The sequence below is a fragment of the Epithele typhae genome (genome assembly GCF_022376455.1).
Source record: "Epithele typhae strain CBS 203.58 chromosome Unknown BXZ73scaffold_9, whole genome shotgun sequence".
Classification (NCBI taxonomy): Eukaryota; Fungi; Basidiomycota; class Agaricomycetes; order Polyporales; family Epitheliaceae; genus Epithele; species Epithele typhae.
In genome coordinates this window covers 575,767-602,352 of record NW_025954200.1, presented here as the reverse complement: position 1 = coordinate 602,352, position 26,586 = coordinate 575,767, and the positions used below count along the sequence as shown (strand labels likewise).

Genomic DNA, 26,586 nt, shown 5'->3' with positions numbered 1-26,586 from the left:
ATGGCCACAGGTGCGATAAGTAACTCTATAGGAGATGGGATCTATCTTACGCGTTGTACTTGCCAATAGCGTTGGCAGCAACCAGCTCCACGCGCCTTCGAACGGGATCAATGCCAGCTTGGCTGACCCCAGCCAACCACCACCGAAGACGCGCACGCATTGCCTCGGCCGAAAGATCCTGGGTGACACTGATACCGGGAATAAGTTAGTAGTGGCGACGAGTACTGTCGGTGGCTTCATAGTAAAAGAACGTACATTCCTCGCTCCTCAAGAGCTTCCTGGACCTCAATAGGAATTAGCATTTCGCCCCAGTTCTCGCGTATAAGAAGTGTGTCATCGGCAGCGATCGAGTCGAGGTATTTCTTGACTCTGCGCAGCCGGCTGGGAGGGGGACCCCATGTGGAGAGGGAGAGTACGCTGTCACAGGGGTATAGGTTAGTGCGAGCAGCTACATATGCAGATGGGACATACCCGCTATACGAGAGCGTAGCGGTGCTGTCAAGGAGGACGTCGACCGAGAGTGCAGAATTTGCGAGTGCCTGATTGTGGACGCCCTGGAACATGGGTTTCATTGTTTCCAAAAAGGTCTTCTGCTTCTCGCGACGCTTGTTGCTGATACGTTCCCGCTGGGAGGGCAAGAGGCAAGTGGAAGGGAGGAGGAAAGGAGCATAGAGGACGACGAGAGGTATCACTTCCTCGGCGATAGCCACGATGAGCAGGAAGGGGATGAGTCTAACCCAAAGGTCCACCGCTTCAACAATTTGGCTCATTTGACAACACACGCAGACTTACTTGAGGATATCCTGCCTGTTGGTCGCGATGAAACGCGTCTCCCACCGCGAAAGCGGGGCTCCTCCACCCTTAATGCGCGCCTGGATGGCTTTGACGCGGAGCCGGTTCGAGTTCACAAGCTTCACCCCATTCCAGTAGAATTTCTGTAGCAGGTGTGAAGAGAGGAGTATGAGCCCAAAGGTGAAGGACACATACGAAAAGCTCTTTTGCTTGGTGAAGGAGTCTCTTTGGCCAGGACGCGCCTTCAGGTGGAGGCGTCAAGATCCCATGTTGAGCTGCGTCGACCATATCCTTCTTCGCGTCATCAATGCCGAGGGTGCTACTAAGCGGCACTTTCTCGTTTGTCGCCTTCAGAGACTCCGACGCTTCAGATGAAGTCGCTGCCTTGGGAACTGCAGGCGCAGAGGATGCGAGCTCCTTCTTCGTAGGCTTGACAGGCGCAGGTCGCAGGTCGACCTTAGGCTTGCGAATCGCGGAAGAATCCATGGGAAGAGATGCATCATCTTGAGAGGACTTGGGAGCGGGAGATGGAGTTGTGGACATTAGGCGGGAGCCTCGCCGCTGGAGGCCTGCCGTACCCAGTGGTTGCCACGGCTGCCCATCGAAATACCGTGCAGACAGATGAATAGGGCGAGAGATAGTTCGAATCGGGAGAATAGAGCGCTGCTTCCTTGTCACAGAGAGACTAAGGACAGAGGAAGAGGGAGAAGAGTTGGCACATAGAGACTGCAAGGAAAGGTTTACTCTGGTGCTCACCTATCCGCCAACCCATGCCTCAACGAAGCAATCATGAAACCGAGGATTCCGCCTTGCCGTGCGCGTTGTTTTCAGCGAGCGAGTTGGCCGTGGTGGAAGATGGGGAAGGGAAGAGTGGGGTGGGAAGGGGAACGGAGTGCTGGTTGGCCGCAGACGCGGGGCGAGCACGCAAGCTCTCGGGACGTGGATGGGCGCCCGGGAAACGCCGACCGCCCCGGACGTCGTTGACCTGCGGCGTTTCTTCCTCGACTTTACCACCCCTCTCTCAAACCGCCACCACAGTCATGCACCCCATGGACATGGAGGACAAGGAAGATGTAATACGAGATTGCGATGAGTTCTGTGGCATAATACCACCCGTTCCAAACCATCTGCTCAACCAACACGCCATCTTTGGGTACCTCGTCAAGCCATCCCAACTTCCCGATCGCGGCAAGGCCGAGGTTCACGTTCCGTTCATCGTTTGGACGGCGGCCGATGAAGCTGGCATGTGCGAGCCGCTCGTGGTCTACGCCCACCGGAAGGATCTATACGAGGCGAACCGGGCAAGTGAGCACCACATCGTCTTTGCCCAATGTCGGCGCAAGCTCCACAACGGCGAGCCTTGTGTGGTGGACGTGCGTCCGCGGTGCGGGAATCTCCGTCGGTTTGAGGAGCTTCTGGGGCTTGAGGATGGTCCGCGGTGGATGACAACCGAGGGCGTCGGCCGCCGGTGAATCACGTCATACGTCCATTCTTTTGTCTTCTGAGTCCTTCGATCAGCGAGATGTAGAAGAACAGTACAGTCAACTCCCTCAAAACCCATACCCCTCGGGATGGCCCCAAAAGTATGGGTTATGCGAGGGTATGTGGTATGAGGAGAAGCGCCCACCGTGGCACCCGATCACGTAATCTATCGACGCCCAATCCTCGTCCATATTTCCGCCAGCCTGGCGTACTCGAAATCCTGCCTGTGTCCCTCTCCGCAATCTACGAGTAAAGTAATCAGGGATACGTGTGTCAACCTTGTCTGCATCCATCGCCTTTTTGGTCTTACAGCCAAAAGCATCCAAGGCAGCCTCCAGCTTGCGTGCCTCCGGGCCCTCAATGAGAGCTGCAAAGCGGGTGAGAACTGCGGCATGCAGCTTGCAGTGCCTCGCGGCGAGATGGGGGCACTTCTTCCAGCTATGTTTCCTCGGGATAGGGCTGATTCTCGACTGAGTTGACAGCCTCCCAGTCGGGGAGAGTTCTGACTGCAGGGCACACGGGAAAGTTCTGCCCATTTGGGCGGCACACAGATCTAGGGCGCTAAGCGCGATTAGATACCATAGTATGGGTTATGGTTCCCGGTTTGAGCTATGGCTTATGGGGTATCAGAGGGTTATGGGTTATCTCACTGTACCAACTTGAGATGGGCCGAAAGCTATGGGGTATGCGAGGGTATGGGGTATGGGGGGTATGGGTTTTGAGGGAGACGACTGTATGTTGTGTTTATCTCTCCTCGGACCCCGATATGTACAGCCCACGGCGAGCCACTTGAGACCGCATCACTAAACCTGGGAAGAAATGACCTGCACCCGATCGGGGTTGATCGTCACCCACTCTTGCGGTCGTCTCCTGTCACCCCTGATGAGGTGGTGAAAGGGATATTCATAATTTGTCTTCCCTGAACATGAGTGACCGGTCCGCGCGTGTGCAATGGTCGGCCGCGGTCTTTACCCCCGCGCGATATGAGCATGAAGTGTTCAAATGAATTGCGAGCAGTGATCATGGCTGAACGACGATACGGGGAGAGGTGTTCTAACATGATCATCGAATGAGGCCTTTATGATCTACGCGGTTCAGAGGGCAGCCACAAAATGGTCTTCACTGATCAACCTCTGTAATGTGAACGGTCTGACGAGAACATTGTGCCGGGTGCAATGGTCGTGGGCGAGCATTGCTTGCGGTACAATTGAACAAAAGGCGGGAGACGTCTGATCGTCTTTAGGGACGTCTATGATCTTCTCATGCTTACCCTGTGAACAAATACCCCCAAATGATGATCCTGTCGCGCAGTATATATGACCTCAGTCGCGGGAAATGCTCGTGCCACAGCAATACCGTACACACACGACCAGTGCAAGGCGCATAAACACTGCATTATTTGTATATGCATAATGTACAATGTGCTAGCGGGTGGCATTAAATGGCGTATAACGGGAGCGAGCACAGAGACCACCGTGAGCTGGCAGAGAGGACAAGGATAGTCGAGAAGGGAGCCGAGGATGCTGGTAGGGGATCAAGAACCGTGTCGAGGCTGAGAAGAGTTGTGGGGTGTATCGCGTCGTACACGAAGGTGACCCCCGCACCCCCGGATCGCGGTGAGCGCGTCGGCTTCGGAGAGTGCGCGGTCGAGGATGTGGGTCGCGCCAAGGGACGGAGGTGCTCGGGTCTTGCATGCGCGCGAGTTGGATGGCTGCCGGAGCGCACGGTCAGCGTCAGGGGACGACACACTACGCTGTCGGGAACATACCCATTGGCCCGACGGAAGTCGAGCCTCCGGTGATGAGCGCGGGCTGGCCTTTGAACTTGTCGCTGCCGTCCTCCCAGGGTGAGGGCATGCCGGCGTGACCCATCTCTGACTTGCTCCACATGGGCACGACGGCGGTCGCGAGGACGAGGGGGATGGTTGTTGCTTCGTCGAAGGTCGGGCATCTACACAGCTGTTAGCCAGTGCGTGGAAGAGGGCGAGAAAGCTGACCTTGATGACAAGATCCCCAGGGGCCAAGAAGTACTCCTGGAACGTTGCGTGCTTCGGATCCCACCCGCATTGGCACATGCTGGTGCGACCCATCGAAAGCAAAAGCCGTAGCAGAATACACGTCCGTAAATTCTGGTGTCGAGGCTGAGCACTGTGGTGCGTTGATGTTAACAGGCAAGAGACACCACGCAGATGTGAGGAGAGCGGGCGCACCACAGAACCGACAGCGTGTCTTCATTGGTGACAGAGGGGACGCGGTTTGCGGGGCGTTCAGTACCGGACAGTGAGCAACACGACCTTGGCATAACTGCCGAGTCGGGGTAGCTCCCAAGGACGTATCCACTGCCATTGGATATGGGTGAAATACTTCATTACGAGCAGGTTGGTCAGAATGGAAATGCGCAAGAGATAGTAACGTACTGGTGGTAGTAGTACTCCAGCATGCCTCCTGCGCGCGTCCGCACTGAGCACGGCGTCACGGACCCACTCAATTTCGGTGCAGCGTGGGTATAGAGCGAAACGTCGGACGCGCGTACCATGAGCGTCGTGTTCTCCTCGCTGCTCCTGGTGGCCGACACGCCCGGCGGCGCCGGTGGTCTTGGAGTCTTCCTTATCGACGATCGCACCGGGGCTTGTACGGGTGGACGTGTGAGGGGGAGCACCGGGGCACGTGCCATTGACCGAGTGGTGGTGGTGCGACCGGTGGGCATGCGGGGAAAGAGAGACCACCCTGGCCTGGTGAAGAATGTGAATGTGCGTGCGCCTCACGGAGGGCGTACAGCGGCAGAATGGGCGCGACGTGCTCAGCGCGTCCACTTGGAGGACTGGCCGCTATCCGAGTGACGTGCGTGGTTGGAAATCATGAGGAGAAAGTAGGGTTGAACGTCTAGCTAGAGGGAAGGTGGGGACGGGAACGTCATTGGTGTGGGGCTTGGTCCTGTATAGCACATCAATTAGAGTTTATGCACCACCAGTTGATGGCTGGCGCGTACCTTTTGGGGCATGTACTTATAGTCGGTGGAAGGGCATAGAATGATCCAACAATTGCGATTAACGTGAGCGCAATGTATAGAAAGACTACACAGGTGCACACATGCCAAGGAGGTCGCAGAGAGAACAAGACTCTGCGCCGATGTCCGTTCCCACGCCTGCGCGTGCGTCAAAGCTTGAGCGGCGCGCACAAGATCTTGTCGTCTTCCCCTAGTGAGCCTGCCAACTTCTTCTCCCCACGAAGCGTGCCCTAGACCGTCAGCGCGCCTTCGCCACCGCCGCCGTACCTCTTCCCATCGGTGCGTAGCTTCCTCCGCTGTCGCGCAATTGTGCCTGGGTGAGCAGTAACCTGTTCTGTACATGCAGGACCTTTGCCTCCCTCAGGATTGCGGAGCGTGAGGCTCTGTGCCCAGATTGTGATATCCTACCGGTACACTACGCCTTGTCATGTCTGCAGGTCTGAGTTCTACACCTCGTCCGTGCATCTGACCGGAGGGGCTCCCAACCATCGAGGCAACGTTAGCTCCAAGGCTCGCGCCCATTCGCGCTCGTACAACGAGCTGCTCTTCACTCCAGACATGGGTGGATGGTTTATATAATTGTTGTGCATCTGGTACCATACCTGCAATTCAATTTCACACATTGAGCAGATCTGAGTGTCCTTCATGGCCCATGGGCAACATTCGGACAGAAAATCCCACATAATAAGGGCTTACATCAACTAATGAGAAGTATCGGATACTTAAGAGGGGTCACTGTGCCCGTCAATCAGAGATTCCGTGAGTCCATGGTGTAGATGAGGGGAAGAGTCTGCCTCACCGAGTCACTGAAGGCGGCCCGGTGGTGGGCTCAACTCGGTTCTGCAGCCGTGTATGAGATCACGTGTTCACTTTCGTCCTCTTCACCCCGGCCGTCTTCGATCTGTCAATGATCTAACAATGATCACCCAAAGGTCGGCCACGGGAGAACATATGATCGTTCACTCCGTTAGAGATCCAAGGCGGTCTGTGTCTATCACGCTAAGATAAATGTTGATCACTAGCTGTCTCGTCGAGTCTGCATGATCCAATCGGGATTTTACGACGGAACACGAACATCTCGCGATCGACCGGCGCTTCGCAGATCGCCCACGGTCACTGGCAGAATTACCCGCGTTTAGCGATGCGAACGCGAGCTTCCGCAAGCTCGTACCGCGCACGTCAAGCATGTTGCACCTGCAGTGGCGATCGCTGGCACTGGGAGCGCCATTGGGTCGTGTCCTTCAATCGGGTGTACGACACACCGTCCCTCTCTACGCGAGTGAGTTTCATCCTATCTCTGCGCGATTGTGCATTCTTGGAAGAGCTTGTGCTGTGTTCACTCATTGTCACGCCTGACTATCTCAGGACCGCCAATATGGAAGGAGGGAGATCTCTATGCCCTCTTACCTGGCACGTCCGGCCCGGAGAAATTCACGCTGCGGTCGAAGAGGGATCGGAATCGCTTCGCACAGGGAGGCCGTGCGCCATAGGGATTGCGCGAGAGGCACCAGGCCTCTTTCGAGACGCTATGGCAGCAGCTCATCCACCTCCAGAGAATGACATCGGTTCCAGAAGAGAAGATTGTGCACCTGCCGGGTCTTCCACCTGGATTAGCCTGAGTTCTTTCCTGGAGACGTGAGTCGTCACCTTCGGTACCACTGGATCAACCCTGATATGGCTCAACTAGTTCCCATCCTCGAAAGAACTTCAAATATATGTACTTCTTCAAGCCCACAGGCTCGCCTTCGTGCAGATGAGCCACTTCGACCAACAACCAAGTTGCAGGTTATTCGAGGGAACATGTTCACTGCGACATCCATGGAAGCTGAGGTGGAGACCAGACGTAATGTGCATCCTATTGGGCCTATTCTCCCGTCTGCATCCAAAGCCACGGGTATGGACAACGAACTTGGTACTGTTTGCGTTCATGCCTTCGCAGCTCCTGATGACGCCGTGTCGCTCTACTAGGTCTCATTTGGACGTCGGTCAAACCCCCCCCCCCCCGAGAAGACGCGAGCATTCTTGTATGTCGTCATCAAATCGTGAATCCCATTCGTGCGTTGGTCAACGGCAGTCTTAAGTTGTTCGCATCCCTAACGCTATCACAGACACCCAGTCATGCATCGACTATGACCAACGTGCCTGACGAGGCCCACGAGAACGTCAAGGTTTGTGAGAATGGCGTCCTTCCCCGTAGAAACTGCACCGGCTCATACTTGACCATCCGGCACGGAACACTTGCAGCCGCTACACTTCGTAGCTGACACTTCAGCATGATACCGCCGCCGCCGCACCGATTCGTAGGTTGCCCACGGCGGTCCCAATAACGCGTCTAAAGCCATATCCTTTCGAGCTCCAATGTCAGCCTTATGTATTCACGCTTTTTTTTTTGCTTCGGCCGTTTACTGCCGTAGAGAACTCCTACGAACTGCCACTCGAAGTGCGGAGTGGGACTAGGGGGCTGAAGCCTATCTTTCGGACGGACGATGCTGAAACCCGCAAGAACTCCCGGCCGCTCCGGAAAGCTCTCAACGCCTAGTGGAGCTCTGGACAAGAGCCGCTGAAGAACGCATTGTGCTACTTGGACAGCATCTGAAGTGGAGAACGTCCGTAAAACAGTAGATCAAGTCTCTGCCCCAACGGCAGGTACACGACTCGGTAAGTGCACTGAACGATATGCCAAGCCCTTTCGTGAAGCTACACTTGGCTGATTCATGGTAGCGCGCTCATCGCGCTTGGCCGCCCGAATTTGTTTGACAAAGGACGGGAAACGTGTGCCAGGTCCATCCATCAAAACGTACGCGAGGGCGGCTGTATAGCCTCAGTGTTCTCCCTCGAAGTTTTTCTCAAGTGATTGGGTTTGTCGAAGGTGAGCCACTTTTTACCCCGTTCCTCCTATACGCCTTCGTCCTCCCGCTAGATCGCCGACATCACCCGCCGCCTCCGTCCTGATCTCTAAGCTCGTTTTGCAAAATGAGTTTGCGTCGATGGTGGCTACACAGCAGCATCTGTGCCCAGGTGTTCGTTCAACTGCTCTTCACCGTTTTGACTTTTTCGCCCCCGGGGGAATTGATCACGTTGATAGCTTCATCGAAACGCGAGCATAGCGGGTTCTTAGAGATGGACCTGCTGGGATGCGATTCAAGCCTGCGACACTCAAGGACCGTCGTCTCTATGCACGACGGGGTTGAGGTCCCGGTGAAGCCGGTCATTTTGGACCATTTTGGACCATTTGACATTCGCTCCACCCCAGAAGATTTTGTTTCCCTATACCCTACCGCGAAATGTTCAAGCCTCACGCTTCCAAAAATTTTGAGACTTATTCGACATGTGCGCCCCTTCACACAGTCATCTCCATGGCCACCTCGCTGGCCTCCTTGCATTTGTTTCCCCAGCTTATGTTCTCTGCGATGCCCTGAACCCCCTGACACCCAAGACACCTGCAATAGAGCGTACCTGTCCCCACTTCATCTCGTACGAGGACGCGAGAGCGCCCGCGCTTCTCGCCAAGCTGCAAAAAACCCCGGGACCTGCCACGCTCGTCACTCCCCCTCACCCGCATCCGGCTCTCCAACACACCGCGGGCGTGGGTCTATAGCGCGAGTACGCCTGCGACGGCCCGCGCCTGCTGGTCAACGACAGCACGTCTCCCCGCTCCTGAACGCCCCAAGGCCTGACGAGCCGCTCACCACCCTCGGCCTCGCCGTCTCCTTTAGCGTCCGCGTCAGGAACATTGCCCACGTCGTCCTCCGTGCCTATGTGCCTGGGTGCGAGAACCGCTCGCAGAGCGGCGCGCGCCCTGACCGCGTACGCTAGGCGGACGTGTTTCGAGACATCCGTTCCGCGAACAAGTGAGTGGCGCGCAAGGGCGGCCTAATGGCTGTTGCGGTCATTCGCCCGTTCGCGCCGACACCCGCGGTGGGGAGTTGACCTGTAAGAAGGGCTAGTAGTGGGGGAGAAGGATGCGTCGGGAATCTGGGCTGGATATCGTTTGCGGAGAAGGAAAAAATATTGGAGGACACGGCCATGCTGGAGTCTTAGGCTTTAGCTCCAGGCCATCATGTCGGAGATATCATGTAATGAGTATTAGTATGGTTGTGGGTAGCACAGTACGTATAATCTTCAGATTACGATCCAGGGCATCGTTGAAGTGCTCTGGAGCATTTACTACTACCTGGTCCCATTTGATCGTACTTGGGGACAGGCCAGAGTATCCGGACTCTCTAATGGATGATGACGTCAGCGATATCGATGCTGGGTGCATGTTTGGTCATGTTAGGATCCGAAGCCGCCGGCGTCCAAATGCAGCAACTTCCGCCAGCAGCGGTTGATCTCTGACTTCGACCTCGAATAACTTGCCACAAAACGACCCATCGAAGAACAAGCCAGCTATTTTTATCGGGTAATTTTATGCATGCTCACGCTATTATTATGTCGATATTCTCAGCATCACATGCCTGGCAGTTCGGTGCCAATGTTTCCCTACGCAGTGCGTTTCAGTTCCTTCGCACACTTGGAGACCATCCAGAGCATGGCCTTTTACACCGATTCCATCAGCTGACATGCTCATCCCTCAAGGCCTCCCTTGTCATGGATCTACTGATCTTGCTAAAACATGTACTTTTGCATTCGACTCCGAGGGCCGGCAACGTCGGGATGACGTAAATCAAAATTGCGGACCTGGGACACATTATCACTCTGAGTCTCACTACGTCGCTTCCGTGGGTACTCAGGAACGCATGCCGCCCATCTCCCCAAGCTTGTTCTCTCTGAGCCTATCAAAGACTCGGTCCCATGAGAGTCGAGACCGAACAAGACGGCCCTGCAGACCACCCTAGAGACTTGATCGGCGCAGACAGTTATGCGAAGTGATGATCTGTGACCGTGTAAGTTTGCCCATCGAACATACATAAGCTAGACTGACAGTGACGAACGTCTGTGCCTCCCAGCGCCCAGCCCTCAACTCCGCAGACCCGTTTCGCCGCTCGCCACCAAGATGACAATAGTCCAGCGAAAACACATCGTGGCTTACTGCCTTCAGCTATGGGGTAGGCTCTGGTTGAGAGTCTACTATCTCTGTACAATCTACAACTGACATACGTCTAGGTCACCTGCGCCCCCTCATCACCCTCTGCGCCCGCCTCGTCCAACTCCGTCCGCACGTCTACGTAACGTTTCTGTGCTCCACCAGCGTCTTCGAGAGAGTATGCAAGGAGCTCGCGCGCTGTTTCGACGACGGCGCACCGACCGCCGAGGAGGCCCAGCGCATGCGGTGGGTCCAATAGCCGACCGAGCATTTGGCAAGCCTCTCACCACTGTCACGTCCGTCTTACCAGGGTCATCGCCATCGGCGACGTCGCGGCCGCCAGCAGCCCGAACGCTGTGAAAGTCTTCACGGACGTTTGGCAGGCGCTCCTTCGCGAAGAGGACCTCACATGTCAGCAGACGGGAACGCAATATGGCGCCATGCCGAAGCCGTTGGCGGCGGTCATCGACGTGCGTACCTTGATGCTGTAAAGACTCTCACGCTCTGGATGCTAGGCTCATGATTTGGGTTTCGTAGTTCATGGCGATTCCCGTGTACGAAGCGATGCGCTCACTCAAGGGCGACAAGGTCAAAATATTCGCTTGGGTGCCCGCCATGCAGTCCCCTTGGTTTCATTTTCACGGCCCCAGGACTCGTGGTGGGCTGGGAAACGTGCGGGCCCAAGTGGAAGACGAAGTGCGCCGGACTGGGAGAACTTATGAAGAGATCGCGTTAGAGGTGTGTTCTAAATTGGTGTCAACCCGGAATGAGACAATAACGAGGCACCGTGTCAGATAGGGAGGCGCGGCTCTGGGAAAGTCATCAAAGTTCCGGGGTTGCCGATGATGCACGACTATGAGAATAATCCGCAGGATGTGAGTGCCGAATGTTCGTTCTTGTGAGGAAGCTAGGATCTCATAACGACCGGGTTCAGTATCCCGTGCCCTCAAGTTTCTATGTCGACGTCTTTCCCAAGATACATGAGTGCGTGTTCTGCCATTTCGGTGCCTTTTCCCAACTGACCTTACAACGTTTGTAGGGCAATGGAGATGATGGATGGTTTGCTCATGGCTTCTTCGACGTCATATGAGCCTGAAGCTGTGGCCGAAACCAAAGCGTGGATGCGGAGCATAGGAAGATTCGCGTATGTGACGGGGCCTCTTCTGCCTTCTACGTCCAGGAAAGTGTCGGCGAAATTCGAGAAGAGACAGTCGCTCAAACCCGACCGGATTCAAACGTTCTTGGACGAGACTCTCGTCGCTGACGGGGAGAGATCTTTGCTCTACGTGAGGTCTCGAATGAGCTGTCACTACACGATGCTTACGAAAGCCATGTACAGATCTCCTTTGGGTCCTTATACTGGCCCTCGAGTGCGCCAGAGAAGCTTTGGGCGTTCATAGACGTGGTCATGGAGCGAAAAATTCCCTTCGTGAGTACCATAGCGCTTCATCGCTCCACTCGTTTCATGCTCATAGGCTCTCTCTAGATTCTCGGCCACGCATCACCTCTGGCCTCCATCCCGAACGAAGCTCGCGACAAGATCGAGGCGTACGGCAAAGCCCTCCTCTGCCCATGGACTCCCCAACAGCTCATCCTCAACCACCCTGCGACGGGCTGGCTCCTTTATCACGGCGGCATGAGCGGCGTGCTCGAGGCGATCTCCGCCGGCATCCCACTCATCCTCTGGCCGGCGTTCGCGGACCAAGAGGCGAACGCGATCATGCTCTCGGAGAAGCACCGCGTCGGATACGAGCTGCTCGAGGTGCGCACGGGGATGGGCCTCCGGCCGATCTGCCGCACGGGCTACGTCCCGGTGGGCACCGTCGAGGCGGTGCGGCGCGAGGCGCGGGACGTGCTCGCGCGCGCGTTCGGGGCGGACGGGGCGCGGAAGCGGAAGCGGATGGGCGTGCTCCGGAGGGCCGTGATGGGCGAGTGGGACGCGGAAGGGGAGTCGAGGCGGGACGTCTGTGCATTCTTGGATAGCCTGTGACGGCTCGGTGCGCGGTGACTCATGTTCTTCTAATTATGTGCCTTTTGACTGGGATCGGACATGGCTACTATACACAATGATGCTGAGGGTATTGGATCTATTACTTCGTATATTTTCGGATTATTATTTCACATGCTGTACTGTTCTCACCGTTTCACACTGACGTGTCGCATACTGGGAGTATCAAATGAATTGGAGCAAAAATAGAGCCATATGAGTCGGACGCAGATGTCTACAGCGGCCCCATAAACAGACCCACTCTATCAGACTTCCGGACTGGCCAAAGAGGCTGTAGATACACAAGTTGCCTTGAAGAACTGCGAGTGCTTATCAGAACTGAGATTGTTCATGACGTCATACTTCGCGGAAGTTCCAAGTGTTAGACGCTGGATTGAATTCCGCCGAACCGCTGACGCCGGGGCGCCCCGTCGACCTCCCTGACATCGTCTATATCGGACCGTAATCGTGACCGGATGAATTGCGAAGGTGGCCCCTGCATAGTCTGCCCCGCGACACTGTCGACCCCCAAATCTTCATGTCCAAGGTGTCGCGGACGTCGGGGGTATGTGGGGGAGAAGCCTACGGGCCCGCCCCCAGTCTCCCCGCGCTTTGCACATTTTTCTCCACAGCCGCCGGCGTATCGACGACGATAGCGCGGCCGGAAGGAAGACCCGTGGGGTAGCGATACCGCGAGCAGACGACCGAAGCATGTACGGTGACGGCTGCATGATCAGCGTTGCGGTTCCGGTTCGCCATTCATCCACACACGTTCGTCTGGGCAGCGAGGAATCGCATCCCGGCGGGCCGGGTCGAGGACGGCGGAAGGAGGAAACTCGCCGTTCTTGGTATACAGTGAAGGGGAAGAACGGCGTGCGGGGTTTGTGCAGAAGTCATTCTACTACTACTAAGAGGTACAACAGGTTACAGCGAGGCCAGGTGGCATAGCGACGTTGTGCCGGATCCGTGGCCAGACTCTTCAATGTACATACGCCGAGATGGGGCGGGGTCAACGACGCTCAGAGGCCGACCGCGGTGCGGAGCTTGGCGTAGTTGGGGGTGCCGAGCCCGGTGACGGGGTCCCAGCCCGCCCTGGCGGTGAACCCGTTCGTGTTGCAGCCGGGGTTCGAGCCAGAGGTGACGTCCGTGAGCGCGGAGGCGCCGGTGGTGTACAGGAACGGGTTGAGGAACCCGAGCGGGCTCTTGCCGGCGGCGATGAGCTCGTCGTTGAGGAGGGCGATCACGGAGGCGAAGATCGGGGACGAGCAGGAGGTGCCGTCGACGGTGCCGAACTGGGCGTCCCACGCGATCTCGACATTCTCGCCCTGGGCGGAGACGTCGGGGAAGGCGCGGCCGGTGGTGTTGAACTTGCCGGAGTTGGTCGAGCCGAGCGCGGTGAGGAAGGTGGACACGGCGGAGGACTGGTACGAGGGGCGGGCGAAGATGTTCGAGAAGCCGCCGGAGGAGAAGTCCGCGGCGGTCTCCGTGATGCCCGTCGTCGCGCCGACGGAGGTGAGGAAGGGGCAGCCGGAGGGGAAGGTCGGGATGAAGGTCGTGCAGCTCTGCGACTGCGAGCCGGAGACACCGCCGTCGCCGGACGCGAAGAGGATCGAGGTGCCGCGCGCGCCGAGGGACATGTAGGCGTTGCAGAGCGAGTTCGCCATCGACGAGGTCAGGTCGGGCTCGTTAAAGCCGTACGAGGTGGTGAGGACGGTGGGGGGCGTGGACATGTTGAGGAAGAAGTTGACGATGTCGAGGAAGCCGTCGATGCCGTCGCTGTTGTTGTCACCGACGGAGACGAAGTGCACGGGCACGGGGGACGCGAGACCAACGGTGTACTGGATGTCGAGGTTGGCCTCGATACCTGCGTTGCTGCGCGGCGTCTGCGGGTTGCTGCCGCCATCGAGGGTTTGGAGAGTGAAAGTGGTCGACGAGGAGATGTCCTTGCGGAAGCTCGTGAGGAAGGACTAGACGAGCCAAGTCGCGTGAATACTCGAACTGGCATCGGTGGGCACGTGGGAAGCACGCACCTTGAGATCCGCCTGGTTGGCCCACTGGTCGATGAAGCCGCTCACGGCGAGCACGTTGGTTGACTTGCCGGAGGAAGTGGTCGGGATGCCGTACATGGCCTGGAGACAGGCAGGAGTGACGGTCGACGCGCACGAGGAGGGGACCGCGCGCGAGGTGAGGTTGGAGGCAGACGACTGCGCCTGGACGGCCTTGAAGACAGGCGCGCGCGAAGCGACCGCAAAGCTGGCGGAGATAGGTCAGGATCTGCGCTGGGTGCGAAAAGGCAAGATGGCGTACGTGTTGCTCGGGTGGACGACGTCGATGTGCGCGGCGAGGTCCTTCGGGATGGAGTACGAGAGCGTGCGGATGAGCTCCTGGCCGTCGGTGTGCTTGAAGACGGTGTAGTCGGCGTCGAAGAGCTCGTTCGCCTTGCTGACGGGCACGTCGAAGGTGAGCCAGTCGCCCGCGGGGGACGCGCTGGACGCCTCGATGTCGTTCTCCTTCAACCACGCCGTGACGGCGTCGAGCGACTCCGCCTTGGGCGCGGTGTAGCTCTCGACCTGGCCCCGAGCGGCGGATCAGCGGCCCGCCAGACACGGTGGCGTGAGGGATCCGACGTACCTCCTCCTTGGTGAGGTGCTGGCCGTAGAGCGCGTTGCCGGGCGTGGAGACGTCCATGAGCGCCTTCTCGAGCCCAGCGATGTCGTTCTGGGCGACCTGGACCTTGACGGTGAGCACGGTGTCCGTGGGGCGGCACCGAGGCTGGTGAACGCGGCGGGGGCGGCCGAGCGCGCGTCATGCACCTGCATGCTGCGGGCGATCGGCTTCGCGTAGGCGACAGCGAGGAGGCAGGCGGCGACGAATGCGCGGGAGAACATGGCGGGCGGGGCGGAGGAGGAGGAGGAGGAGGAAGGGGACCGGGCGACTGAGGCGAGCTCGTCGGTGCGGGGTAGAGCGGGCGCGTGCGGGATTTTATACCCTGAGCACGCTGAGGTCTGAGGACCAACGGGTAGAGGCCGCGCCTTGAGCCGATCACTAAGACGAGGCCCATCGGATGGGGTCCGGGGATCATGCTGTCGGCGTCGGGTGATGGGGCCAGGGTGGATGCATTCTGCAGATGGAAGCCTGACCTGCCAGAAGAGCAGGATAAACGCGGAGCACGCGGCGCCGACAATACGACCGCTCGCGAAGTCGCGCTGCTGGGTGCAGGATCCGTGCGAGCGGCAACGATTTGAGTTGGTCGCGGCCCGTATTCGTCCCTCAGTTCCCAGCTCGCTTAGGGAGTGTGTGAAGGAGGCAGAGCGGTTCATGCGGCGACGACGGCGACGACATACCTTCGCTCGCTTTCGCGCCATCAGGGTGGTCACGAGAGGATGCTTCGGTCGTCCACAGCCTGCGCAAGAAGCCAGTGATACCGATAAGGCCCGAGCTAGGGTGGGCGACAATTTGCACCGTTCGCCCCGCGTCCAGTCGCGCGACTTCGCAGAAAGTGGGGGCGCACGGGTCGAAGCCTTGTAGGGTCGTACGCCGGAGGAATAGCTCCAACACGGGGCTTGGCGACGGCGCGGGCTAAGCAGCTTCCAATCTAGATGATAGCAATGGCGCTCGGGTGAATCAATTCTGTCATATACGGCTCGTGAGCTGGTCGGTGGAAGAAATGATCAAGGTTGAAAGCACCTGCGCGCCATGTGCGCGATAAGCCTGGCGATACGGCGACGTTCCCGCCGGGATAGCACAGGGAGACTGAATGTAAGTACTTGGACTGCATGGCTCCCCGGTGGTGGCGCGCCAAGCCCGGCGGGGCACGCGGCGCCTCCCCACGATAGTCGCGCCGCCCTAGTGGTGAGTCTCAAATTTGCCTATTTGTCGCCCAAGTGCTGTCGATAGAACGTCGATCGAACGACGCCTTGCGTGTCCATCCGCCAAGCCATTTCCAAGAAGTTTATAAATAGAACAAGGACCCGAGGCCTATACGACCGAGTCTACGCCGTGCAGAACTTGTTGCCCATGCTGATGTTGGCAAAGTACGGCCCGTTGTGGTTGATCTTCTTGGCGTTGATGAGGCTCAGGCTCTCGACGCAGTTCTCGTTCTCCTGACCAGGGCACGCCTGCGCCGTCGCGGTCTGCCCGGACGCGTCGACGGCGGTGATGTGGATCTCGTTGCTCGGGTGCTGGTAGTCGAGGAGGTGAGGCGGCACCTGCGGCACCGGGTCGTTCTGGTTCGTGACAAACTTGAAGTTATCGCCCAACTAAACAACACCGTCAGCGCGGGAACGGAAGCACATGGAGCGAGAAGAGAACACGGACGGTCGAGTCGACAAGGTCGGCCCACGCCTGGTTGCCGACGCGGGGCAGGCCAAAGACCGTGGTGGTCACTGCTATGCTCTCGTCCAGCTGCATCCTCAGCATCATCCCATCGATAGTCGCAATTGCCGCGCCGAGGCTGTGGCCCGTCACGAGCACCTTCTTCACCCCCGTCGAGGCCAGTGCGGAGAGCACGGTGTTGAGCACGTCACCCGCCGTCCGTTCCTGTGCGTCCTGGAAGCCATCGTGAATCTTGACATCGTCTGCGCAATCATGCGAGCCATGCGGCGCAAAGGAAGCACTGAAGTCAGCATGTGGTCCTCATTGCGCAATTCACGGCAAAGTCGGAGCGCGTGGGTAGCGCGGGAGGGATCACAGGCTCACCAGGTGCGTTTGGCAGGTTAGTGAGGTTCACGGCGACCTGGAGGATCTTGATGTCGTTCAGATCCGAGAGCAGCTTCTTCGGGTCCGTGCCTTGGTGCGCGACGACGATAGCCTCCTGTTCCTTGTCGTGTGCTACGAAGAACCGCGGCGTCTCGGCTCCGTCGCCGCCCGTTTTGAGGATCTCGACGTCCCCGAGCGCGTCGCACTGCTCGCCACACGAAAGGGCCGCGACGGCCTCGGACGAGCAGTACACCGAGCGCGCAAACAGCGCCGGGCGGACAAGGGCGCTCGTGATCTCGTCCTGCGACACGGGCGTTACTGCCACATCGGAGGTTTCGCCCGTGCCGAGGCCAATCTCGCCGACGCCATCGCCGCCCGTGAGGATGCCCGCGATGTCGTCCAAGACGCCGGGAAGAGGAGCGCCCAGAGCAGACCGGAGCTGGCCAGCTGCGGCGAGGAAGAGGAAGGCTGCGGAGGTGCGCATCGTGATGGGGTTGATGGGATGTATGGGTGAGGGTGGTCGCGTGAGCGTTGCGTGTCTTCGTTACTTGTCGTTTCAAAAAGCAAAGGCCCACCAGGGGAAGGAGGAAGAGGAAGCAAAAGGCCAACCGGGGCCACACCAAAGAAATCGAAGGGACCGACTCGCGGCTTGGGCGTGAAGCTGTCACTGGTCAGAGGGGGCAGACGGGGATTCCGCCAGCCATCGCACGAGACTATAAAGCCTGGGGCGATCTACGCGCCAGAACGATCGTGGCGAGATCACAAACACAAATTGATGTTTCGGCTGATGACGATTTTGTCCAAGCCTGTCCAAGACACTTGGCCGTTCTATAAGCTCATGTGCGCAGTGAGCGTTGCAATATCGACAGACCTGGGTTCACCTCGTCGAGCGTGTGAGTGCTTCGAGTGGATGGTGTCAAGGGGACGCAGAACACACCGCACTGATCCAGGACGTGATGCTCCCTAGTGAGACGCCCCATCCGTCCTCGGCCGGGGCATCACGAAACTTGCGGTCGGACGATCCCGCACGGTCACGGGGACGGACGCAGATCAGAGTGTGACCTAACGGCACCAGGCGTGATCATGCAGACTGCCTTAGAGCGACAAATGATCATACATTCGACGGAGAGACGCGTTGAGGTCTAATGCCATCGAAAGGACAGACAATGATCGCGCAGACAGGCTTATGGTCGGCCATGGTCTGACGACAGGGGTGTAATTGTCAACCATGGTCTGATGACACAGGCGTGACGGTCAGCCATGTCCGGCCCGGGAGCAGTCGTCCGACCGAGCAAGACCTGACACAGACTGAAAGATGACGATGCGCGACCTTTTGGAGATCTGCAGTTGACCGTGCACCGAACGCGGAAGCAAAGCAAACACCTGCAGGGAAAAAGGCAGGCGATGAGCTCGTCTGCTTCATTGTATGAGACAACTTGTGTCTCGTCGCTTTGTACTAAGTAGTTCGGAATTGTGCGCTTGATGTGCGCGGCCATGCGGGCCTCATATGCAAACTTCCCCCATACACTCTTCCACTGTCTGTGTCCCTGTCACTGGATAAACACTCTAGATGTTCATAGATAGCACTAGAACTATTAAGAACATGCTGGATGAGGTCATATAGCTGCGCGGGTCTTTGGCACAACGCACGTCTAACCCACGTGACCGTGGCCCTGGGCGTTTCAAAACCGCCAAAGCGCGAACTTCCTCATGTCTTCCTCTCCCTTCCACCAGTACCACCATCTCCCACACTCGCGTGATCAGCTCCAACACAGCTCGCTGTATAGCCCAGCCCGTATCCTCGTGACTTGCCCTGCCGAGTCTACTCGCTCACTATGATCAGGCTCCCCGTTGAATGCTTCCAGGGACCCGACACCCCGCTAATGCTAAACAGAGCACTTCTGAAGCCTTGGTACGTGATAATGCATCATTTTATGCGCATATATCCACTCCCTCGACCGCAGGCCATGCGGTCTAAGCCCAAAATCAAGCAGGAGTCGCCCGTTATCGTCATATTGACTCCGACCTGTTGCTGCTGATGCTCTGTAAGTATCTGCCTGCTATATGCGCACTCAATTTACACCCGCATGTATGCATTTCCTTCTAGCACAAAATTTCCGACACTCACAGATTCTCCAGAAGCCCCTGTCGGGTAACAGTGGGTTTTACTGTGTACGAATTCCTTCTGTATTTGACCCGAGGCGAATTACGACAGGACCCCGCAAGCTCACGGTATGTACAGCACTTTATTGCCCCTTTCCTCGTCTAACGTCCATGCAACAATGTGCAGGCCCACGGGGGACGCGGCGTGTGAACGGCGCAACGAACCCGATCTTGCGCGTGAAGGGCCTGGTCGACTCCGTCCTGACGTTCGAAATCGAGATGTCCTGGATGAGCGAAGACGGGTGCGTCCATCTCTCTCTTCCGTCTCATGCGATATGTGCCGACCACTTTCCCCCACCCCCATTGCTGTCGATGCGGCGGACTACTCGCTCTCCAAGGGCAACCTCAACGTCGCGCTGCAGGCGACGACTATTAGCTGCTCTTCATCGACTCCACGCACGGCATCCTGTACAGCACGTCCTCCACTCCCATCTCATTGCATTTCTCCGGTAGCTGGTCGTCATGGTGGATCTTATCATATGCCGCAGGTATTCGTGCGTCTCTGTTCAATGTTGTCGTTGTGATGTATGTTGTGTCGTCAGACGTCATTGTAATCTACACTCTAGTTAATGGTACAATAATAATTCTGTCTCTCCGATTTATGTCGTTTGAATGGCTCCATATGTATGCTCAAGCTGTCCATACCGTGTGCTCGGTCCGATCAGTGTCGACCAAATGGCTGTGGCCGTTCGACCGAGCATGACCAGAAGCTCCGCGAAGTCTGACCATGCTTGACCATACTGCCCTGCCTGTCAGCTCATAGACGGCCCGGGACCCCCGTGAAGTAGACCTGGCGGGATCAAACCAGCCTTGCAATAAGACCATCCGAGATCCCTCTCCCACTGACCACTGATCATGCTTGCTCATGCTCGATGATATTTGGTCGTTATTCGTCACAAGAAGGCCGGGCAGACAACTGATGATCTCGCAGACTTATTTCGATCTCGCATGCTCCGCTTATGATCCTCTCACCGCCATTTTCGTGATGGGATGGCGGTGTCAGCCACTTTGAGACTGGCACTGGAGTCATAGCTCACTTGATGCACTTGGTCCTGCGTTTTTCTAAGTGCAGGTGTGAGCCTGACACCAACGGGCATTGGGAGTAGCAGCGCGTGTCTGGTTGGTTTGAACACGCTCGTTGAGGGATTCTTGGATGACGTCCGGCGGCGCCGGGGAGTGTGTCGAGGGTGTGGGGACCGTCGGACGGCCGATCTGTGCACGTTCGTTGAGAGAGCACGGCGATGCGCGGGAACTCAAGTACTCACGGACGGGACAGCCAAAGAGGCGTGCAGGAGCGGGTGGATGGCCGACGGGTCAGCACGCCCTGGGACGCAACGGCGTGGGGGCGAGTGTGTTGGGCGAGGTCTCGACGCGTCTATGGGAACCAGTACGTCGTAGATGAGGCGTTGTGTCGACCGCGGTGCGCCCTGCGTTGAGTCAGTCAAAGGCAGCTGGGAGTCGGCGTGCGCCAACCGCAGGCGCTCGATTGCGTCATCATCAGCAAAGTGGGCGCGGAAACGGTAGCGTCTGATAGTGCACGGGGGCATTCGTAGCGTACGATAGTTAGTGGATGACGTTCCGTAAGGAAATACGGAACTACGGACGCTCCGTAGTTCTCTAGACCGCTCGAAAGGGCAGTTCCGCCGAGATGCCGACGAGAAAGTGATACCCGAGGATCTCACTGTGGCTGCTGGAATAACAAGCGCCCAAAAGTCTGTGGAGGGGTCGGCACCCCCTCGCAGAGCAAACAAGCCTCCCGAAAAGCTGTAGAGGCCTCTTGAAGGCCTATTTCGGACGGGAGGTAGTGATGTGGACCATTATTGGCGCTGACAAATCGACGACTGGACCTCAACGGACCTCCATGAGGTCTGGCTAAGGTCTCCGCGCGGTGGAGGCACTCCGTTGACGCCGGCTTGACGCCAGAGATCCCTCTCGTCGCTTAGCCTCGCTTAAAGCTCCGGAATTGCATTTACGGGTCTAGTAAGAGCGGTCTGGCTTACGGACCGTCATCCAGTGATAGCGAAGACAATAGACAGTAGCTGAGCATCCAACTAATGCAGTAACTCGTAGTGTACTATCGTCTGCTTCTTCCACTATCAAATGATGATCGTATCTCGCGGACAGTGCTATCAGTTCTGGGTGCGCGCGCGACCATATACCGGTCATCTGCGGCGCATCAGATGATAGCGGTACACGATAAGAGGTCAGAGTTGGCGGAGGAGATGACAGATAACTGCGGAACACTATCGCCTTCCGTCGCACACTGGGGCGCACTCATAATTCCAATCGCACAATAATCCATTCGGAGTAAATACGAAACAGCCGGTATTCTACGCAACGGACACATGAGCGGAGCAAAGAACTTACATGGTCGGCGATGTGGCCGAGCTTGAAGCCTCTCGACCAGCACGTCTCCCCGAATTGAGGGAGTGTTCCCTATCGTGAGTACTATCGGAGTGGTCAGTAATGTAGAAATTTCGTATCTGGGGTGGAGAGCGCGGAAAGCTCGGTTGAGCGCGGCAAGATAGACAGGTCGGGCATGGAGGGGCGCCATGGGCGCGAAAGGGTGAATTGGTTGGGCGTGGAGAGGTGGTCGCCTTGAGCGTGGATGGTCGGGTCGGGGAAGGGGGAGGGAGGCAGGAGAAGTCAGCGGGAGCGGCCACAGGGAACGCGGAGGAAGAGAGACGCACCCGGGAGAACTGGAATGCCCGGATCGTCCCCTCGACAGAGCGGCCCACGGGGAGGTCGTTGATCGTAATTTGCTTGTCCAGCTCCACCGAACGCACAATCAGCCGTGATTCCCAGACGTATGCTGCTCCACCAAGGACGTACCTGAGGGTACCCTATAGGGTCGATAATGAGGAGCCCACAGAGGGCGATCCCCTCGTCCTCGATGAGGACACAGTAGTGGTGGGAGACGGACATGTGGGCCGACTCGAGACCGCTGCTTGCGCGGGGCAATCGCCCAGGTGAAGTGCGAGTACTGTGACTCGTCGGTCGAGGCCGCTGTGAACTTGGTGGAATGAGCGGCTGCAGAATCGATCTCGGTAGAGAAGGAAGAGGGACACAAACCAGTGAGCCGCTGCCTCTGCAGAACGGGCGGCTGCTCGGGGCGGACGCGTCGCGCGCGTTCAGCAACGCCTACCGGAAGCGGTCGCGCGCAGATCTAGCAGCAGGAGCTCAGGATGCGCGGGCTCGACCATGCGGTGCACCGTGATATCCTGCTCGCCTGCCGCGCTCGGACGTTCTGAAGACATACCTGTACACCGTGCTCCCACGGAGCCGGTGGCTGCCGCATCACCTCCACATCGCCTTGAATCCCCAATGGCAAGCGAATGGTCAGTGTTGGGTCGCTGGCTCGCGTGGGAGCGCGCCGCGCCGCGTCGAAACTGTCGGCGAGGCTAAGGAATCAGGCCTCACATGTGACCGACCCGTGGCCGTAAGCAACATGAGTACTCAAGCGTACCTTTGTACCCGCAGTCTTGAGGGCGCGGGTTTTCGCCGGTGTGAGTGCGGTGTCAAAAGCCATGTCGATGTCGATGTTGACAGAAGTGTGTACGTGAGTGAGATGCTGATGAATGAGGAAGAACTGACTGTGTCTTGATACATCGCGCGCGAGTGTGAGTGGCACATTGCGCTTGGGGGATGATGGTGGTCGCGGATAAAGCCCAGTAGGCGCGCAACCCAGCACACGCGCCCGTGTCTGGAAACAATACATCACAGAAATCCCCCGGATCTTGCAAGAGGATCGCATCTGCTTAGAAGATTATCGGAAGCAGCTTTATCGGTGTAAGGTACGCAATCAGTGTAACACGCAATTTACCCAATAGAACTGTTTGCAATCTGTGCGCTACACTGTTGCAATTGTCTTGCAATCAAGCAAATATTCCATGGGTGGTCAAACATGAGGATATTGGGCCGTCTGGTGAGTGCGTGCCAAAGACTACAATGGTTGGAGTGCTTGTAACAGCACAAATATTATGTAGTCTCCTGAGCATGTCTTAAGGGAGCCATTATATCGTGGCTTGTAACTGCACTGGAAGGACGGCCGTCGGCAACGACACCATCCATCCTAATACGCTTCTAGAGGGCTAAGGAAGAGTTGCCATTTACGATGTACATAGCATGTAGTACCATACATCGATCGTGCTAAGTACCATGCAACCACAAAGGACGATTCTTCTCGACGCCATGGTTCGCCACCCTCGCGGAGACGACCCTCCCGGTATTCACGCTCCACAAATTGTACCGGACACGCACCACTAAACTCCCCCCACCGTCCTCCAAGTGGTCGAGTCAGTGGAGACGAGGGCAGCGCCATGCCAGCACGCTTGCCACCTCGTTGTTCTACCGCGTCCAGGAGCGATCCGAGAGGGAGAGCAGGCTGGGCGCCGCTGTGTTGGTCCGTGCGACGGCGAGGAAGAAGCACATCTGGGAGAAGGCGCGGGTCAGCACAGCGGAAAGAGGCAGCGGCGAAGACACGCACCGCTTTCGCGACAACATCCGCCGCCTTCACACCAACGCTTGTAGCTGCTACACCCATTTGTGCGGAGAGCAGATCCACGACAGTCGACATCCAGCCATGGTACATGAGTAACACGTCCAGGAACGGGTGGTCGGCGCGCGCAGGGCCGCCGGCGAGACCCACGCCCCTCACGGTCCCCAGCGGGCGCATTGCTCCATTAGGGTGGTAGGCAGGCAGGAGAGGACCACGGCAGTTTGAGCTCCTTGAGGCACGGAAGAGCGCCCACAAGGTTCAGCTGCGCCGGCGCGTTTCTGCCTAGAATCGGTGTCCGCGGGGGCCTGGCCGAAGGCGATGTCGTGGTGACGACTTCAACCACGGGGTGAACGGCCAGGAACACGGCGGCGGCGTCGAGGCATCTGCCGGGCGAGCAGGTGAGGGCAGTGAGGGTGAGTGAACGCGGCGCGGCAGAGGCGGGCATGTCTCCCTCGTGCAGACCACGCCACCATGGCAGCCGCAAGCGTGGCGACACATCGCATCAAGCGCGAGATGGCACTCGCGCAGCGCGAGCTCGCCGGAGCGGAGGAGTCGGGTGCTCCGCGCGCAGTGTGGACGCGAGCATTGAGGGCAGCGTAGTGATTCATAAGAAACGTACCTGGCGAGTGTACTCTTCTAGGCCCCCTTCGTGAAGATCTTCTCCAAAGAGCTCTATATCGTAACGTTGACCGAAAGGAGGCTCAGGTAAGCACTACAGGGCGCTCGTCGGGACATGCACATACCTAGCTGAGAGCACGGACACTGGTGAATTGGGTTGAGCAGCTGGTGATGATGAGGCGGGTCAAAGGGTGAAGCTTTGAAGCTTGAAGGATAGCACGAAGTGCCTGCGAGTTAAGGAAGGCCGGGCGCTGGGCGGCTTGAATGGGTGGCTTGATGCTGGCTAGTTCATGATTAGAGTTCAAACATCACGTGCAGTCGTTCAACGAGTCGTTTGAGGGCAGAAGTGACATCATCGGTGGTGAGTGTCTTAGAGGAAGGTTGGGAGAGAGTCAGAATAGACCTGCAAGATAGTTGCAATGAGTGCAATCGTGTTCGGAAGCGATCTCAGTTTGCATCTATTTGCGACTTTCTCACCACTATCTCGCATGGAGGCCAACTTATGTGCCTGTTCCCAGCGCTCCCCAAGACGCGTGTATGCTTGTCCCGACAAGCGCTATTCTAAAGGCGCTCGCAAGGGGGCCAATTTCAGGGAGAATTCTGTGATGTAGAGAGGCCAAAGCGGGACGCCACTGCGGCGGCGCCGCATCGGGTCACAACAATTAGCAAAGAAATCACCGTAAGCAACTTTTAGACCTCAGAATGTCGCTACTAACACGGACCTCTGTACGTCTCGGGCCCCAGCGATGTATATATCTTGACTTAACTCTCGATCCCTCGCCCAGTGCCCTGTGCGGGAGTTTGCCGCGCAGCTCGTGACAACGAGAGCATCGAACAGAGCGCTCCGCTGACTCTCGTAGTGGTGGTCCGCGGAGTAGGCCTTGCTCCAGTTCACGAGCTCGCGCTCGCATGTAAGCGTCGTGCGGAAGGTCGAGGTCCTCCAGGGGAGTGTCCCAGTTTTTCTCCCGCACATATTGCGCCACCGTGAGGGTGAGGAATTCGTTCTCTGTGCGATGAACACTTGAGGCTGCCCGCCCCGCTGTTTGGGGACTGGGTCGCTTCAGCTTATGAAGTGCGCACCTAATGGAGAACAAGCCATAGAAGCACACCTTATGCACATTGGTAAACGGAAATGATATCAGACGGAATGTGAAAGGCCGAGACAATCCTCAAGTGAGCAAGAACTTCACGGCGCCCGCCACCGGCGACTCGATGTTCCGCGTTCGGATCGCGTATCCCAAAGAAGCAGACATTCTGATGAAGAAGAGCATTCGCGTATCAAAAAGAGGAGCCACAGAGCAACGAAAGGGAGGAAAGGCGTCAGGAAAGATTGGGGGAGCAGAGGATGGGGCTCGCCGTCGATGCCGGACAGAGGCCTCCGCGCGCGGCGCGTAAGAGGCACAGGCGCCCGCGCTGACGTCCGTCCGCATATTCTCGCGCGCATCGCGTTCTCCGCCGCGCGCAGTGTTCGCGTCCTTACGAGCCGACCGTATAGCTAATACAAACCTCTTGTGCACCTCGCGCGCCCCGTGATTCACCCTTGAAGGAGCGCATGATCGTCTACTATCATCGACTACAGCTTTCTGTTCAAGCTACTTGTGCCTGTAGTAGATCCATCATATCCTGTCTGCGGCCACAAGATTTGATCGAACCTCATATTAAAGACGAATGAATATCAGCTGCTACCGTTCTGCTACCATCATTTGTCGCGCAGACAATAGACGACCTGTCCCGATATGGCAGTGTCGCGTGCTATCGGGCGCTACCGTTAAAAACACCTTTTGCTGATGATGCGCGCGACTCCGAATCCAGGTGCGTTCCTAAAGTCACCCTCCTCCTCCTCCTCCTCCTCCTCCTCCTCCACGCGTCGCAGTTCGGCGGGACGAAGCAGGGTCACAGCCTAATGGGGACGTCAGAGCTGAGAGCGGTGCGCACCGTCTTCTTCTTCCTCTCCCTCCTCCATCCGCCTCACCCGCTTCCCGCCCTCAATCGAGATCGTGCACCCCGGCTCGGCTGTCACTGAGCACCCACTCGCGGGCGCCCGGTGCCCGGTGCCGTACTCTCCACCTGCTTCACCCACCCTGCGGGGGACGTCCACCAGGGGCTCGGAGATGAGGATGTTGGGGTCCCCATGAGTTACGGCGACCCCTAGCCCAGTGAGTGCACCCCATTTTGTGCTCTCCACCTCTGCTTTGCCCCCGTCCACCTTGCCTTCCTCCCCTTTTGCGCGCGTCCTGCTCGTTCGCGCGGGCACGTCCAACTCGTGGATGCGGTACGCCGTCGCTGCCGGTCTTGTCCCCCACCCTAGGCGGATGA

General features: G+C 57.7%; 7 protein-coding genes across 7 annotated transcripts; 1 reads left to right on the top strand and 6 right to left on the bottom strand.

The window, feature by feature from the left end:
• Window positions 1-46: 46 nt before the first annotated feature.
• On the bottom strand, window positions 47-1,278 carry BXZ73DRAFT_98951 (uncharacterized protein; the record flags this gene model as incomplete). The annotated part of the gene is made up of 5 exons (XM_048027844.1): window positions 47-188; window positions 256-417; window positions 472-732; window positions 793-935; window positions 988-1,278. The coding sequence occupies 5 exons, from the start codon at window positions 1,276-1,278 to the stop codon at window positions 47-49; spliced, it is 999 nt and encodes a 332-aa protein (XP_047880530.1).
• A 2,744-nt stretch (window positions 1,279-4,022) lies between these two features.
• BXZ73DRAFT_98949 (uncharacterized protein) lies at window positions 4,023-4,348 on the bottom strand (the record flags this gene model as incomplete). The annotated part of the gene is made up of 2 exons (XM_048027843.1): window positions 4,023-4,232; window positions 4,271-4,348. The coding sequence occupies 2 exons, from the start codon at window positions 4,346-4,348 to the stop codon at window positions 4,023-4,025; spliced, it is 288 nt and encodes a 95-aa protein (XP_047880529.1).
• A 5,928-nt stretch (window positions 4,349-10,276) lies between these two features.
• Window positions 10,277-12,296, top strand: BXZ73DRAFT_88740 (UDP-Glycosyltransferase/glycogen phosphorylase; the record flags this gene model as incomplete). Its single annotated transcript, XM_048025065.1, has 9 exons — window positions 10,277-10,328; window positions 10,387-10,552; window positions 10,617-10,776; window positions 10,844-11,044; window positions 11,101-11,181; window positions 11,241-11,290; window positions 11,346-11,592; window positions 11,646-11,735; window positions 11,793-12,296. 9 exons carry the CDS (start codon window positions 10,277-10,279, stop codon window positions 12,294-12,296), a joined length of 1,551 nt encoding a protein of 516 aa, XP_047880528.1.
• Window positions 12,297-13,312: 1,016 nt separating this feature from the next.
• On the bottom strand, window positions 13,313-15,181 carry BXZ73DRAFT_88739 (family S53 protease-like protein; the record flags this gene model as incomplete). The annotated part of the gene is made up of 5 exons (XM_048025064.1): window positions 13,313-14,260; window positions 14,324-14,546; window positions 14,601-14,863; window positions 14,925-15,065; window positions 15,107-15,181. The coding sequence occupies 5 exons, from the start codon at window positions 15,179-15,181 to the stop codon at window positions 13,313-13,315; spliced, it is 1,650 nt and encodes a 549-aa protein (XP_047880527.1).
• A 1,104-nt stretch (window positions 15,182-16,285) lies between these two features.
• On the bottom strand, window positions 16,286-17,475 carry BXZ73DRAFT_42826 (alpha/beta-hydrolase; the record flags this gene model as incomplete). Its single annotated transcript, XM_048019031.1, has 3 exons — window positions 16,286-16,552; window positions 16,611-16,870; window positions 16,992-17,475. The coding sequence occupies 3 exons, from the start codon at window positions 17,473-17,475 to the stop codon at window positions 16,286-16,288; spliced, it is 1,011 nt and encodes a 336-aa protein (XP_047880526.1).
• Window positions 17,476-21,205: 3,730 nt separating this feature from the next.
• Window positions 21,206-22,411, bottom strand: BXZ73DRAFT_75596 (uncharacterized protein; the record flags this gene model as incomplete). The annotated part of the gene is made up of 7 exons (XM_048022237.1): window positions 21,206-21,247; window positions 21,419-21,484; window positions 21,522-21,590; window positions 21,845-21,925; window positions 21,987-22,043; window positions 22,078-22,184; window positions 22,300-22,411. 7 exons carry the CDS (start codon window positions 22,409-22,411, stop codon window positions 21,206-21,208), a joined length of 534 nt encoding a protein of 177 aa, XP_047880525.1.
• A 1,090-nt stretch (window positions 22,412-23,501) lies between these two features.
• On the bottom strand, window positions 23,502-23,829 carry BXZ73DRAFT_98944 (uncharacterized protein; the record flags this gene model as incomplete). Its single annotated transcript, XM_048027842.1, has 2 exons — window positions 23,502-23,585; window positions 23,641-23,829. The coding sequence occupies 2 exons, from the start codon at window positions 23,827-23,829 to the stop codon at window positions 23,502-23,504; spliced, it is 273 nt and encodes a 90-aa protein (XP_047880524.1).
• Window positions 23,830-26,586: the final 2,757 nt, after the last annotated feature.